At 45.6% G+C, this 16,276-nt stretch overlaps 1 protein-coding gene across 1 annotated transcript in view; it reads right to left on the minus strand.

Annotated features, from left to right (window-relative positions):
• Positions 1-16,276, minus strand: part of LOC126548494 (cytochrome P450 4V2-like) — a 365,265-nt gene that overhangs the window by 88,595 nt on the left and 260,394 nt on the right. The window contains exon 3 of the mRNA XM_055063137.1: positions 12,556-12,641. Within this exon, the coding sequence (XP_054919112.1) occupies positions 12,556-12,641 (86 nt within the window). The remainder of the gene's footprint in view (positions 1-12,555; positions 12,642-16,276) is intronic.

Consider the following 16,276-nt stretch of genomic DNA (forward strand, 5'->3'; position numbering starts at 1 on the left):
CTGAAAGCTGGGCGGTACTGAGAACTGCGGATGACCGGCGGCCACGTGGCGCGCGATCAACTCAGGAAATTGGTACTTGGCCGCACCACCCGAGACGGAGCACAGTTCTACGAAGCCGTCGGTCGTCGACTCCGGAGCCTTTGTGTGTATGGGCTCGAATGTGTGTGCCTTTGTGTGTGTGAGCCATAGTGCGGGGCGGCGGCGAGTTTACAATGCTTGGACGAACCTTCCCGACCATTCCTGCTCCGTCCCCGCCGAACGATGACGTCGAACTATGACGTCAAGCGGAGAGCTTATAAGCAGCGTTTGCCGGCTGCTAGGGTGTGCTCGTGTCGTGCTCGTTGTCGGGAGCTGAGTGCTCTGTCATACTAGAAATGTACTAGTGAGCTGTGTGCTCGTAAACTGTTTGCTGTATGTTAGTTTTGCGGGCTCCATATGGGAGTCGCGCTAGTCTGCCAATGTATCCTGCTTAAACTGTTAATATGTAAATAAATCCTGTTCACCGAGTTCCTGTCTACGACCTTCATCTCCTTCAAATGGTGGCAGCGGCGAGATAGTCCGACGACTCCTACATCTGGTCGACAGCGGTAGGACCGTCCGACAAATCTAATAATAGAATCACGGCTACATGCATTTGATATTTTTTGCCTGCTTCCATCCGCATGTATGATTTTCTATGTACAGTTCCCTGGGTATGTTCCCATATGCATGCTGGATGCAGTACATTATATACTGCTTATTAACAACCTCAGCAGCGAGTGTTTATATATAATCGAAACATAGTTGGTAAAATGTGGTTTATATAGCTAGTATATAGAGTGTCGATCCTGGCTATATTAGCCAAGCTGGTCAAGGAAAATAAGAGATAAAAATAAACACGATGCAAGATATACTATTATAAAGAAACCTACAGGTCAGATCTCTGACGGCTGAACACCACGAGTCTTAAATTCGGATCTTACTGCGCCGTCTTTTTTACATCATTCTTCTTTGAACAGCTTCACTCAATTTATGTTAGCTGGGACACCCTGTATCGACAATAGTCGACAAATAGTGTAAGGCTAAATAAAGTCTATGGAGTAGCTATAGACTGTTCTGCGGGAATTGTCTAGAGACGGTCTATGGACTTATGGCGTTACACTTTTTGTAGACTAGTCTATAAAATGTCTGAGTCGTCTGAGTCTATAGACACTCTATAGACTGTATATAGATTAATGAAAATTCACGTTTATAGACAAAGGTCGGCAGAATGTCTATAGCCAAAAGTGTATAGGGTTATACAGTTTTCCTTTTGTAGACAAGTCTACGGAAGGTCTATAGACAAATGTCTATACATAGCCTAAAGACATTTGCTTATAGGCATACAATTCTACTTTTGTAGACTGAAGTCTATAAATTGTTTTTAAGCAAATGTCTGTAGAGCATCTACAGACATTTGTCTGTACACTTTTCATAGACTTCAGCCTACAAAAATAGAACTGTATAAGCCTATACACTTTTGTCTAAATACATTCTGCAGACAATTCTCTACAAACGTGAGTTTTCATTAATCTATAGAGTCAATAGACAATCTATAGAGTCAGAGATTTTATAGACTGGTTTATAGAAAGTGGAAGGCCATAAGTCTATAGACTGTCTATAGACTAGTCTAAAGAAATATATATAGACAATCTATGGACTTCATAGACACATCTCTATAGACTGTCTATAGACTTTCTGTGAAAAATTTTGTAAGGGTTGGTTGCCATCCAATCCTGATTGTACGCCTGATTTCAAGCAAACAACCGCATCTCCAAATGTAAGTCCTGGAACCAATACACCTTTCCACATAACGCGGAGCACCTTGTACCTATTGCATCTTCTAGTATTCTGTGTTTCAGTATGGCCGCATTTCTCTTCCCCATTGCTGTTATTGTTTTTTTCCTGTGTTTCCAGATATCTATCACCTTCGTTTATTCATATACCAAGGCATTTATATTCTGTTAGCCGAGGTATTTCCTGGCCCTAAATTGACACTGTCCACTGCTTTCATTGAATCCCATAACACCTGATTTTTAACGCTAAATTTCAGACCTAAATTCTCGCCTTCCTGTAGACAGATATTAACCAGACGTACCCGCCGTGGTTGCTTAGTGGCTATGGTGTTGGGCTGCTAAGCACGAGTTCGCGGGATCAAATCTCGGCCACGGCGGCCGCATTTCGATGGGAGTGAAATGTGAAAACACCGGTGTAGTTAGATTTAGGTGCACGTTAAAGAACCCCAGGTGGTACAAATTTCCGTAGTCCCACACTGCGGCGTGCCTCATAATCAGAAAGTGGTTTTGGCACGTAAAACCTCATAATTTAATGTTAACCAGACTTTGTATATCACTTTGCTTCTTAGGTAGCAACAGAATGTCGTCCGCATGAAACAAACCTGGAAGCTGCTGCTCTACTACTGTACCCGCCTGTTTGCATGAGAGAATAAGTCGGATATTACTTTCCTCTGGCGCCCTTTCCATCCTCACCATGTACATCATAAACTGCAGTGGGGATAAAGGGCACCCCTGCCTGAGTCCCTTGTTCACATCAACTTTCTCCTCGCTGCTCATCCCTTCCCATTTAACGGAAATGGTATTTTGTCGGCAAATCTCTCAAAAGCTGTATACAATCGTCGCCCTAGCCTTCCCCTTCCAGAATATGCCACAAAATGTGGTGGTCTACGTTGTCAATACGCTCCTGTAAGGTCTAAAAAGGCCACATATAACTGTCGCCTTTCTAGTCTGGATATTTCAATAAACTGAGTAAGGACAAATAAGTCATCATCCAGCCGCTTACCTCTTCTGCAGCCATTCTGAAGTTCTCCCAAAATGCCATGATTATCTGCCTATGTTTGCAGCTTTAATTTAATTGCTTGCATTGCTAACCTGTATAATACCGGTCAACGGTCTATATGAGTGAATTCTATCTTTCTCCCCCTTAACTTCATAAATTAGATTCATTTTACTTTGTCGCCAACTGTCTGGTATTCGCCTATCTTTAAACCTTAATTGAATTAGAATGGCCGGGATGCGCGGAGGCGAGCGCCATCTGGTGGTGTTGCAAGAGACCCAGCGGCGCGCGCAAGCAACACCACAGCAGCAGGGCCCGGAAAGTCAGGAGAAGAGGCAAAGAAAGCTTCACTTTAGTAACAGAACATTCGCAGATGCAACGGACACGGTGGAATTCACGTGATGCTATATTGCTTCGCAGCCAACGGTGATGCGGCGTAGAATTTTGTTCACTTTGATCCTATGCAACGTGTAATCGCATGCAGTGTTTATGCACGACAAAGGTCACAACTTTGTTGTCATGTGATCTTTGTGTTATGCACATACACTGCGCGGATGCACAATGTGAGACGTGCACGCAGCCACATCACTCTAGGACCATGGTGGCAACATGGTTTGATGAAAATTCTAAATCTTCAGAATTATTTATCATTGACCGTCGCCTTGAATGTCATATTCCAGGCAAATCAAATGCCAGCAGCTCTTTTTAAACTAATTTGCTGCTTGAGGCTTGGTGTCGTGTTTCGAGAGCATCTTCTGCATAAAATTTCGCGCGCTGATAGTCGGCAATGCATTTGAGGCACGTGGATGGCGACATACATAACATATTGCTAGAACGCCCACGACATGATACTGAAAGACGCCATCTTTTACGCACCTTAATGGCAATAGACCGAAGGCGCTTAAGCCTTAAAAAGATCCTGGGCCCGTAGCCAACGGCGAGTGCTAGTGGCCCTACAGAGATTTTTGGAAGGAAGTGATAGCGTTCGAAATTACTGATTGCCCTTTATATTACTTTGTGTGCCCAAATTCATTAGAATTTCCGTGACCTGGCTTCATATTTTATGTGTTTAGTGTATGAGAGCTGACTTTACGCTTTAGTGTGCGGTATGCGACCTCTGATGTGATCAGTCTTTTTTGTATGTGAGCTGAGTTTGCGTTCTATAGCGTGCTTTATGTGACCTATTTTGAGAGTAGTCTCCTCTACATTTATGTGAGATGACCTTATGTTCAAATTTCATTCATGTGATTTGCGTGGTGAACTGTTTCAGTGTATTTAAGTTACCTCACTGTCTGACTTTTTCGTACTTGTTATTTTTCGTTCAGTGCCGGTTTGTTATTTTTAATTCGGTCACCGGGCGAAGGTAAACAAGTACGCGTGTCGGTATTTGCAATAAATTTGGTCCGTGTGAAAAGGAGTAGCCGGTGCTGCCCAATGGCGCGACAACATCTTCCAAAGATCACGTGGGAAAAAAAAAGGAAGCCGATTTACGATACTTGTCCAGAGAGGAATGGTGATGACGTGTTTATGCACATACACTATCAGTACTTTGAAGCGAAATGATGTATGAAAGAAAAGAAACGCAGGGTTATAAGCTTATAGTCAGTTAAACTGACGCAGGTAAACGTAACTATACGGGCACGATCTTTACAACTGGGAAGTTAGAATTGAAGATCGCGTTCACTTTAACAGAGATGATTTAAACCGCAGTTGCCTGATCCTGCAAAAAGCATTTGGCAGAACTCCTCTACGCCCCCTATCCAAGTATGCGAATAGCTGAGACGTGTCATGTATGAGGCATGTACTGTAAACTGGCTCATGCTTCCCTCTGGACACGCTGAGTCATCTAGCGGCGCCGACTCGAAGTCCGCGTATGCCCAGTGGAACACCCCTGATGACACAAGTTAGCGTCAAAGAAGTTCATTGAAGAGGGGCACATACCCAGTGGCACATACCCACGGGCCCATACCCACGGGAACGGTCAGCACTTTTAGAACGCTCTATCTTTCGAAGCAAACCATAATTTTGTTTTAGCTAGCTAACTAAACTAGCTAGCTAGTTAAGCAACTGCCGAAGCTAGTTAAGCTACTAAGCTAAGCTAGCTAGCTAGCTAGCTGGATGGATGGATGGATGGATGGATGGATGGATGGATGGATGGATGGCCGGCAAGAAAACTGGTCCGACAATGCCAAGAATGCTATTTGCATTAAAAGACTGCTGACCAAGTTAAATGCAAGGAATCTCAGGATTGTTGTCAGTCGCATCTGCTATCGGTGAACTAGCAATTCTGCGCACGCAACCTAGGGTTCTTTAAATAAGTTAGACGTCACATCGTGCTCCAATCTTAGCCAGGCTCTATGATGGGCACCCGTATTCACAGAGCATTTGATACTTTCGGGCAGTTGATAAGAAGATATACCGGACAATCACAATGATGAACATATTATTATGGGACGCGGCCAGTCGATGGCAACAAAAATTTTTGTGAATTCGATATGTTGTTTTTAACGTAACATCTGTGCAACAAAGCGCAAGTATATGAGCCGTGCGTGCACAAAGCTGAAACATTTTCCTCAAGCATAGATCTTTCCCCGGCACGCCATCGCTGTGACTTCAAAGTGCGGACTCAAAAGGATGCAGTCAGCATAATCGGAACACATTTCGCAGCTATGTCCGATGTCTATATCTAAATAGTACGTCCATATGTTTGAAGGGTTTGTCATTAAGTTAAGCTGAATTATTTTAACACATATATGCCTAAACTTTGGTAACTTGGACTTTCAGATATATATTTTTTTACAAAAGGCGTTTCAGACGTTTAGAATGTGGTATCAGCAGTTTCTTGTAGAAATTTCTGTTACAACTGCCGGTTTTTAACCGTCCTACATATAGGACAATAAGCAAATGTAGCCCTTATCAGGCGTAATAAGGCATAAACTATTTCGCATGAACTCTCATGTCAAATTTCTTACAACGCATGATAGCTTTCTTATGGCAGTGGCAATAAACAGTTCATTTATCCAGCGGAGTCTCAATATTGTCCAACGAGCCAAATCAATTTCCTGCTTTTAACAAATACCGTCGGCACTTTCCATGCAATGACTTTTAACCATAAGCCTTCTTGTATAAGATTGCTAGAAGCCTTTGAAATGCGCGCACTTCAACTTTGACCTCGTAAAGCTGGAACACATTGTTGATACAGACACACATCAAATAGGTAAAGTAGTGAAGAATACCACTTCTTGCCTATACACGAGTATGACAGTGCAGTATACGGCAATGGTTGGTCAAGCCTCTCTACTTTACCCGTGTTAGCACTATACGCTGTGATTGTAAAGAATTTTGTCTTTTATCACGACAGTTGAATTGCTTTCTCTCGAGTGTCTTATTACCAGTTCGCGTAGGCAGGCTTTATGCCCCTCTCGGTGACAGTTGCCAGCCTGCTCCTTCCCTATTTCCCTTTCTGTGCATTGTATGTGTATTGTCATATCAAATAATAATATTAACTCCACACCCTGAGTGTTATACGCAGCTGAAACAGTTTTGTAGCGCTTACAGCGATTGACGATTACCTCAGAATCGCAGTCAACTCGGTAATCGAAAGCTGGCAGCCAAGCTGTTAAAACTACTTGAATGAATAAAGTTTCAACGGTATTTATCAGTCTCCGAAAGGCGCATCAAAACACTTCCTCTTATCTCATGTATCATGTAAGCAGTGATAGTTTTGCTGCGCATAGCAGTTGGTCCTATGTACAAGAAAGGTGGCTGGTTCATCGGCAAAACTCCTTCCAGTGCATCGATTGCAGTCAAGGTTGCTTTTTCATACAATGACGGTTCGCAGAACTGTGTGCTAGGAAAACTCGTTCAGATCACCCTTGCACTCCCTTTATTGAGAATTTTGGACATTATGCTGGTGTCTGAGTGATGACCTTTCCATCCGACGGGGCAACACATTCTCCAATCACTCGGGATTGCATACAACATCGAATTCGGACCAAAGCGGGACATTCGAATTAAGAAAACACATACATGTCCCACCATTACCTAAGAACACTCACCCTCTGCACAACCAAGAGCGCAGGCAGGAAAGAACCAAATCCTTACAAAAACGCTCTGCAAACTCTAAGGACGTGGCCTATGTAAACGCTGCCGACTAACGTGACCGAGACGCTATGACAGTGGCTGTATTAGATCAGCAAAATGAAATCATCGCTGCAAGCTCAGTTATTACAAGCTCGCCGGAGGTCGGGAAGGAAGTCGCAATCATCTTGGCTTACGCTTCCTCCGCAGCCAAATTCATAGTCAGCGACTCAAAGACAGCTATACGAAATTTCGCGAAAGGGCGCAGTTCGCCCGAAGCCCTCAAAACTCTGGCCAGGATACCAGAAACGAGGCATAAATGGACGCAACTCGTTTGGGCACCGGCGTACTCCGGTCTTCCGGGAAACGAAGCTGCTCACAGTGCGGTGCGTGAACTGGCCATCCATGGCCGCACGACAACCTCTTGCGATGAGCAGTTCGAATCCCTCCGCGGCTCAGGCAGGGACCGGGTATTATCTTACAAGGAAATTCTACAATTCTACCGCCATACCAGGGGGCACTACCCTGCCGCTCACAAAAATTTAGATAAAATGCAATCAGTTACCTGGCGCCTTTTACAGGCGCGCACTTTCCCAAACCCAGTAATGTACAGTCACCTCTATCCCGGGCTATATACCGTGGATTGTAAATTATGCGCAGGTAGAGCCGATCTTCACCACATCATGTGGGCATGTCCGCTGATAAGGACCAGAAAACACATTAGCTTATCGCCTCCCCTTCCCATCACTACCCTAGAGCAATGGGAGACGGCACTGCTCAGCTCAGACCTGGATCTCCACCTCCGGGTCGTCCAGATGGCCGAAAACGCTGCCAAAGCGCAAGGCCTGGCCGCCGCCTGAGGAAGAAGAGGACGGGTCCTCCCACTCCCCTCCTCTCTAAACTCCATCTCGGACAAAATAAAGTTTGTACTACTACTACTACTACTCACAGCAGGTCTAAAAAAACGCTGTACATGTCGGAAACAGAGATTTTTGACATGCACAGATATAGCTATATATAAAGCTATCCGTGTTTCCTGTTATACAACACTTTCTTTTTTTTTTTCTAATTCGAGCACTTCTTTATAAGAGACCTCCAAAATTTACTATAAACACGTCACTACATATCAATTGTCTCCCCAGGTGAGGATCGCAATAAAGAAAAAGCAAAGCAGTCATTTCACTCATTAAGCTAATTGCATCAATAAACTTCTTACAAACATTGTGGCACCTGCTTATATTGAAAAGTTGATGCGAATCGTCATAAAAGTCTATTCTTATCTTTCTGAATTTCGAGATGGTTGTGTAGATCGAAAAAGACTGGCGTCACAGTATTCGTTTAATTTGCCTGATTACGCACACGGCACCGCGAAGAGCGCCTCGTGGTGCAATCCCTCCCCGGCGCAAATAGGGCGGCGTAAAATAACGCTTCGCCATACGCCACACGAGAAAGCTGTCTTTCTGGCCCCTGCTGCTGAAGTGACTATGCAACTCTGCGCTAAGTGGCGCAAAGCTCCAATCGGAATAAGACTGTGGGAAGAAGGAAACGCGACGGTAGCGTCATTTACGCCACATTATTACCTCACAGAGTGGTTGAACAAAGAACCACGCTTCGCGATACCGCGTGCCTAATCGGGTGACGTGAACCAATAATTTAACGCCAGTTTATTAACTAGACTTTTAATACAATTCTCTTCAACTTTTCAACCGATACATGTGGCATAAGGTTCGTAAATAAGAAGGTATTAGATGGAATTTGATTCATTAGTGAAATAATTGCCTCGTTTTTTTCTTGCAGATGATGTACGCCGGGGCAGTTATTTCACTGTAATGACGTAATTCGAGTAAATTTTGTAGGCTTTTTAAAAACGAAGCATTTCGAAGTAAAAAAAAAAGGAAACGCTGTATATGGAAAATAAGCGATATATCGGATACCGCTTATTCATCTTCGCACAGGGCGTTAGACCACTTACAGCAGGTGATAGCATTACAACATTATGCTTCTGTAATCAAGAATTCGATGGAACAATCCATGGTCAGATAAAGACATAAATAATCAAGTTCTGTTTTCTGACATTGGTCAGCAACCTCTTCAATAATGAGACGTTATGCTTCGTCTAGAAACATGCTTGCTAAACTTTCAATTTCTTGTTCGGTTTCTTTTATTGCAATAGCAAGTAATAGGCACACCAGGAGCATTTCTGCCGTCGTCGGCGTCGGCGTCGCCATAATGTTCTGTTAAAGTTCAAGGATGATAAAATCGTCGCCGCGCGCCGTATGCTGTATGTGCGAGTTAAAGCTTGCAAAGGTGAAAAAAAGGGGAAAACTCGCGCACGCAACAGCGGAAAGCGGGAAGGAAGCGCGCCGCCTTTCGTCGCGTGCACGGCTTCGGGGGTACGGTAGGGAGAGGGGCGCGTTTTACTCGGAACGGCCCTGGCGGCCGCGCGTGCCCGGACGGGCCGCTGTATCTTGAAAGCTATCTACGCCGGGTACAGAGTCCGCGCTGCGCTGTGTTTTCGCGGCGTAGTCCGTGTTGATGCGATCGGCACCACAAAGGTCAATTTGCTCGCTGCTGCTGCCACGTTTCCTCACTGCAGCGTTTTGACAGCGAGTTTCCGCGGTCATCGACAGAGATGTGTTCGTGTTGGCTGGTGCGCGCGTGACACCATGCTTGTTAATTTAGTTAGTATGACTATGTTTACAAGCTAATACGGCCCATAAATCTACTATCTTTACTTCGTATAGCTGTCCACTAATTTGCTATCGCAATCGATGCTTCGCCTTTTGTGCGAAACTGAGACTTTTTCAAACAATATGTATCTGTTCAAGCAAATCTTTCACAAATGCAGGCTTCCTAATCTAGTTTATGCTGTTCTACATGATGGCTGCGAGTTGAAAGAAAATAATAAAAAATTGTCTGTTGATGTCGTGAGTGTACTGCGTGATTTTCGGCTGTTGCTGAGCAGGGGCCCAAAATCACGCCCCTGCTCAGCAAACTGCCCATATCGGTTTACGGTCGAACGTACTAAAGGAATACTACTGCAACGCGAACACGACGAGGTCACGATAAGAGCACATGATCACACAACGACTCCAACATCCAATAAACTGTCTGCGCGTTCATGTGCTGTTCTCGTGTTTTTGTTTTGTTCTTGATACACCGGTATTCAAAGATGGCGGCATACCGACAAGCTCCCATCGCAACCCTAGGTTAAACAGTATTCTGCTTTAGCAGTCCACAAGTGCATTGTTGGGCTTGCACGAATGCACGAAATCTACACTAATTACAGAAACCTACGCTCTATTTTTAAGGGCGCTTGGCCGGCGCAAAGGTTTAAGTGTCAGGATCAGATCTTCCCTCATTTGCGGTGCTACTTCAGGAAGGCAAGCAGCCAGCGCGGAGAAATGAAGCCTTTGTTTCTTTGTTCTTTTGCCATTGTTTCATTCTTCTTTTTTGACATTCATTAGTCGCTGCAGTTGGCTTTGGTTATTGGGATGGCCGGCTCTTCGGTTGCCTGCTTTCTCAGGATCTCATCATTCAACAAACAATAACAACGCCCCGTCCATTTCGACCCATGTTTCTTGTTTTTGGCTTCGCCGCATGTGACTCTGTCAATCGGTGAAGACGACGTGCCGTTTTGCTTAGACGTGCGTTTCGACAGCTCTGATTATTTCTCCGTCAGCGCTTCATCCGCTTTGTTATTGACGATAGTCAGCATTGTTAGGATCGGCCTGCAGGGGTATTACTCTGCAAAGCTATTTCAGCCCGCGGCACGTGCTTCGATCGACCCGCGGTGCTGGCGCCCTTCAGAGAACCAGCGAGGACGACAGCGCCAATCCACCATGCGCCTCGTTCGGAGAATCGGTGACGACAGCAGGGCGGGCCACGTTTGCGCCCAACGTATTGTTGGTTGATTTGCGGGTCTTCATGGTCTCTCTCGGCAGCAAGAAGAGCTTTCCCTAACAAAAGGGGGCTTTGCGGTACGGGGGCCCCAGAATTCGTCACAGTCTGCTGACACTCGTGGCGACTACAGCAGAAAGGCAGCTGTGGAATTTAGAGGCGCAAGACAATGGGCAACCGGCAGCCGCGCTGCGGGGGTCAGCTCGGGGAGTCGACGCGCCTTTCAAGACTCAAGATAATGGACAACCGGCGGGTCAAATTCGATGACTGGTCGAACGGTTCTCTCACCTAGGGAACTAGGGACCAATGGAGTGTTTACAAGCGGCTGTTGTCGGCTGCTAGAGTGCTCGTCAAGGTGCTCGTCGTCGTGCTCTGTGCTCGTGCTCGTCAGTGTGCTCTGTGATCGTGCTCGTGAGCTGCGTGCTCGTCTGTGTGCTTCGTCTTGCGGGCTCCATTTGGGAGCCACGCTAAACTATCGAATGTATCTCTTGTTTAAAATGTAAATACTGTAAATAAACCCTGTATGCCTAGTTCCTCCCACGTTCCTCTCTACGACCTTCAACCCTTACAAATGGAGGCAGCGGCGAGATCGTCCGACAACTCCAACTGTATGCCAGCGGTGGGATCGTCCGTCAACTCTAATAGCATACAAAACTCGTCTTCGCTTTAACACTTTCCTTCGTGTTGCTGGTCTGTCATAACAAAATATTGCTGAGCAGAAGAAGGACAGTAAGAAAGAAATAAAGAAAGAAAGAAAGCGACGAGGAAAATCTTTGTCTTAAAGGTGGGGCTGCAAACCATTACTTCTCGTTTGCGAGCCAGCTATGTTAGCCAGTGTACCGGGGCAGTTTATTTTCTTATTTTTCCTCCTTTCAAGCAATATTATCAGTATTAAAAGAAGCGTGCAACCACCATGCTTATAGTGGGACACGTATAGAGATACTCTACGGGGCACAGCGCGCGGTTTTACAGAAGTAGTGGAATAGTAGGGACATGTGATGGGCTGGACGTGCTTTCTGAAACATAGCCTCGTAGTTCTTTTTATTTTTTCGCTGCCTTGAGCAGACAGTCTCGGGAAAGGTCATCGTGTACTCACGGAGAATGTGACCAACGAGAATTAGTCAAAGCATTGTCAGTTGTTTTTAGAGATATCTTAAAGCTTGTGTGAGTAGACACAGACAAAATTACTGTTCGAATTCTTTAAATTGCCGAGCCAAAGATCAAGTAGAAACCTTCGAATTACGCGGGAAAATTAATTATTCTTCGTTTCCCCAGCAAGAGGCCTTAGAAAGCAAACTAAAGATTGCAGAAAGAAAATAAGGGAACATGAATCATTTCCTACAAATCAATGTGTTCATGGCACACACACACAAAAAAAAAACATTTCGCAGCCTTCAGCTTGCACGCTATGCAAGAGGATTTTAAGGCGCACAGCGATACGCAAGGGCTGTTTCTTGTGCAGCTTGCGCCGCGGCACATTGATGGTATACATATTTCTGAAAACACCGCGCGCATTTTGTGGACGCGTGTACCGACAGTATATCATAAACATCTGCCAGGCTCCTGTCGAATACGCCGCCCTTTCAGACACGTGCCTAGACGCGGCGTCGCATGAAGGCTCCAAATTTGCCCCCACGTGTTTTTGCACCACGCTTGACAGTCTACTTGGCGAGGGTGTGCCCCAACACATCCACTTGTGCTAATGTTTGCCTTTCGTCCGACAAAATAAGAAAGCAAAAGAGACCTCACCAAGAGGGTCCTTACCTGGTGAGAAGACCGGTTCCCAGCCAAGCATGGAGCAGCGAGTACAGGATAGGCTTCTTCAGGTTCGTCGAACAGTTGAGTACAGACTGCGCCACAGAGAAAATGCACAGAAACAAAAGAAGAAGCATATTAGCAGCAAAATCTGACCTCGAAAACCAGCTACCTGGGCCGAGATGTTATTGTAGACGCCATTGGAATTGCTTATTCATCGTTTGACAACCTGATTCGTAGTAGGTAGAGAGCGAGAGGGAAAGGCAGGGAGGTTAACTAGGCTGAGCCGGTCGGCAGGCATCGACCGAAGTCGTAGTGAATGCAACTTCAAGTTGAGCGCAAGCACAAACACTCGGACTACTAATCGGCACACAGACCGATACGCAATCAACACTGGCACAATGGTCCGTGTGAAACACCGAACAATAACCTATAGCAATAAGTAAGCAAAGGCTGGTGCATCGGCAAAGAGTCATGGGTATACGCGTTGTGGGCATTATATGGGCACATATAATTTCTACGTAAGTATATCCATAGCGCCTTAAGGATGCACCAGCTTGTTTGCGCATACTAAAACACGAGTATCTGCAGGCCAATTTTGCCTCGTGTTATAGTATGCGCAAGCATTGCTTTAAACCATTAAACGCTACGCTCAATCTATAGGTGCGATGAATGTGATTAACAGTGGCCAGATACTCGCCATTTCGCTTCCTCCCTCTAAGCCTTAGAGTAAGAGAAATCTCAGGAAGTAGGTAGGGGATAATTTATCACAAAAGGCAAGCGTACATGAGAAAGAAACGAAGAACACCACACAAACGCCGACTATAAATTCAAAGTTCGCGCAGTTGCGAAAGAGAAGAATGGCAAACGCGTTTGTGTTAATTGTCCTCTTCGTTCATCTTGTTTCGGTATTTAGTAGGCCTATAGCTGACTTTTCTTTGCACGAATTATTCTAAGCCCTCTCCCTCGTTATCGCCCCACCCCCATTACTCAAGTAATATTGCGCAACAAAAACGATTTGGTGTGTCTTCTTCTCTTACGTCCGTGTCGTTTTTTGTTGCGCAATACTACTCGAGTAATGGATTACCAACTTGCCCGGTATGCTGCCCCACCCCCCGCCCCCGCTTTTTCATGCAAGTACAAAAACGTTGCGCCAAGTATAGTTTCATGATCAAATAGGAATCGCCTACTGTAAGACCACCGAATTCATGGAGATATTGCGGACAGCATCACTCAGACAGTCACGTGCATTTGCGGAGCGGGAACCAGAGCACTTTACTGGCGCTAAGCTTAGAAAAAAAAAGGGGGGACGTATAATGAGCTCAATGGGTCACGTACTAGCCGTGCATATTCGTACAAAATTGAGTACTACAAATTGAGTACGAATTGAATACTACTATATGTAGTACCACGTTAATTTTCTTTCACTGGCGAAAGAATGCACGAAAGGTGTGGTACACCTATACGTTGCATTGACGAACACGCCTTGCGGTGCCGCTCCCGCTACCACCTGAAGCTGAAAGGTATTCTGCAAGCTTTGTGGAAGTGCCTGTGGAATGCCTAGGCCCTTCGTAGAAACGTAGCACTGGCCCGCTACGGCCCATGTCAAGAGTGCCATCAGTGCGAGCTGTGACATTGCGTCCCTGGAAGCAACGTTTCTTACACCGTAGAGTCTCCGGTCGTGGATTCTACGTGGTACTCGTATAATTTTATCGCATGTAAACGTGGAATAAGTGAAAACACTGAACATACACCGGTGCTCAGGCGGAGAAAAAAGTGTCCGCAGTGACTGCCAGGCTAACAAAGCCTGCAGCATTTACACATCCATTACCAGCACCATGCCATCATGTATTATCGTTCGATGCCGACTTGCCTGTAACTCTAACTGTTAGATGTTGCTGGCTGAGACGCGGCGTTTTCCAAAGCTATGAAAATTGAGGCAGACGCTTTCATTTTCACAGCCTTTCAGGAGTGTTGACATCATTTAGTCCCGATGCGTTTCAGGCTTCCTCATTACCCGATGATATGCTCTTCTTTTCCACACCCGTTAGCAAACCTATGCGCGTTTCCTAGTCACAATAAAATTTCGCCACTCAAATCGTGGGCGAACTTATAATATATTCTATGATCGCTACAAGTGTTAGGGTTTTTAAGCTAACAGAAAAGATGAATCGAGAAAGAAGAAAGGAAGAACGAATCAAGATTGGTCGCTCAATTTCTCTTTCAGAATTACAAGATAATGAACGCAAGAAAATCGGCGTTTTCTATGCGCAGGTTAGAAGCACGACAACGGTGGGCGTGGAGACAGAATGATCTGTGCGTGGAAAACCGCGTCTCCCGCCAGCTGCGACAAAAGGAAGCCCCGCAATTCCTTCCGTCTCCCTTCCGCTCTCGCGAGAGCGCCTTCGCCCGCCGCAATGTGGGTCAGGCGCTTCGCCCCTATCATCGCGCTCGCGCATCCAAGCTCCACCCTCTGGACGAGCGTGACACGGAAAGTTGCGCGCGCGTGTTACGCTCCACCATCCGGAGGTCAGAATGCGCATGTGCTGTAATTGCGCGCTGCCACGCGCCCGCGCTATAGAGTAGTTTTTCGGTGAGCGCACTGCGCGAAGAGAAACAAACCAGAAGATGCGAAGCGAAACAAAACAAAGACGTGAAACGAAACGAGCCAAGGACGTCACTAATGCAAAAGTTGCAGTTTTAGCATTGGGGATCGAATTCGCAAAGGTTATCGCTCGTAAGTGCTCTTTGCCCTTGGGCGGTCACATTCGCCATTAATAAGACCTCTGTCCCAGAAGTTATTTCAGTACGTTTAAAAAAGTTCATATAACAAACTTTCAGATGCATCAAAACGCTCACCATGAAAATATTGCCCATTAGACGCCATACACTGGTTCCACCTCTTTTTTCATTGCTGGAAGCACTCTTGGAAGTCCTCTTTTGTTAAGCGCTTGAGCAGCGCTGTCGCTTTCTTTTGAATTGTCATCACATCCCCGAAATGCCTCCCCCGGAGCACCAGTTTGCATTCGAGGAATAAAAAAAAAAATATTTTGCAGGGGGCCAAATACGGTGAGTATTAAGGGTGTTCCTGTACAGTGACTGAATTTCAATTTCACGCCGACTGCATTGGGGGCACGTTAAAAATGCCCAGGTGGGCAAATTTAATCCGGAGTCCCCCACTACGGCATGTCTCATGATCACATCGTGGCTTTGGTACGTAGAACCTCATCATTCATTCAATTTCATGCCGAAAACTCACGCAGAGAGCGAGAGAGCTGCACCGCTACACCCTAACTGTTTTGCTGACTCACTGCGTGAATTTTCGAGGATAGACCTTGCATGTCCAACATCCCGATTCGCTGGCACCTGCTCTTACGAACAGCGTAAGAACCTGTTTTGAATACGGGCTCTAACGCATTATTTCGGCCCTCGGCCAATAATCGCAGATCATTTTGCATACACACTACCGCGGTTCGTATAAGAATGGATGCAAACCAATGGTAATATCAAACTTGTAATTAGTGAAATCGAGGGTATGACGGAATCCTTCTCGGTTAGGACGGAACATGATGAACGAAGAAGACGATCACTGACCACAAAATGTTTAGTAATGTTAACGTTTCGGATCTCGCAAGGGAGCCTTGTTCGCAAGGTGCCCGTGTGAAGGTGGCCGACCAATAGCTTTTACGAGTGAAAATCGTCGTCAGTCCATTCTAAAGTCGGTGAACCA

Source organism: Dermacentor andersoni, chromosome 1 (assembly GCF_023375885.2).
Source record: "Dermacentor andersoni chromosome 1, qqDerAnde1_hic_scaffold, whole genome shotgun sequence".
Lineage (NCBI taxonomy): Eukaryota > Metazoa > Arthropoda > Arachnida > Ixodida > Ixodidae > Dermacentor > Dermacentor andersoni.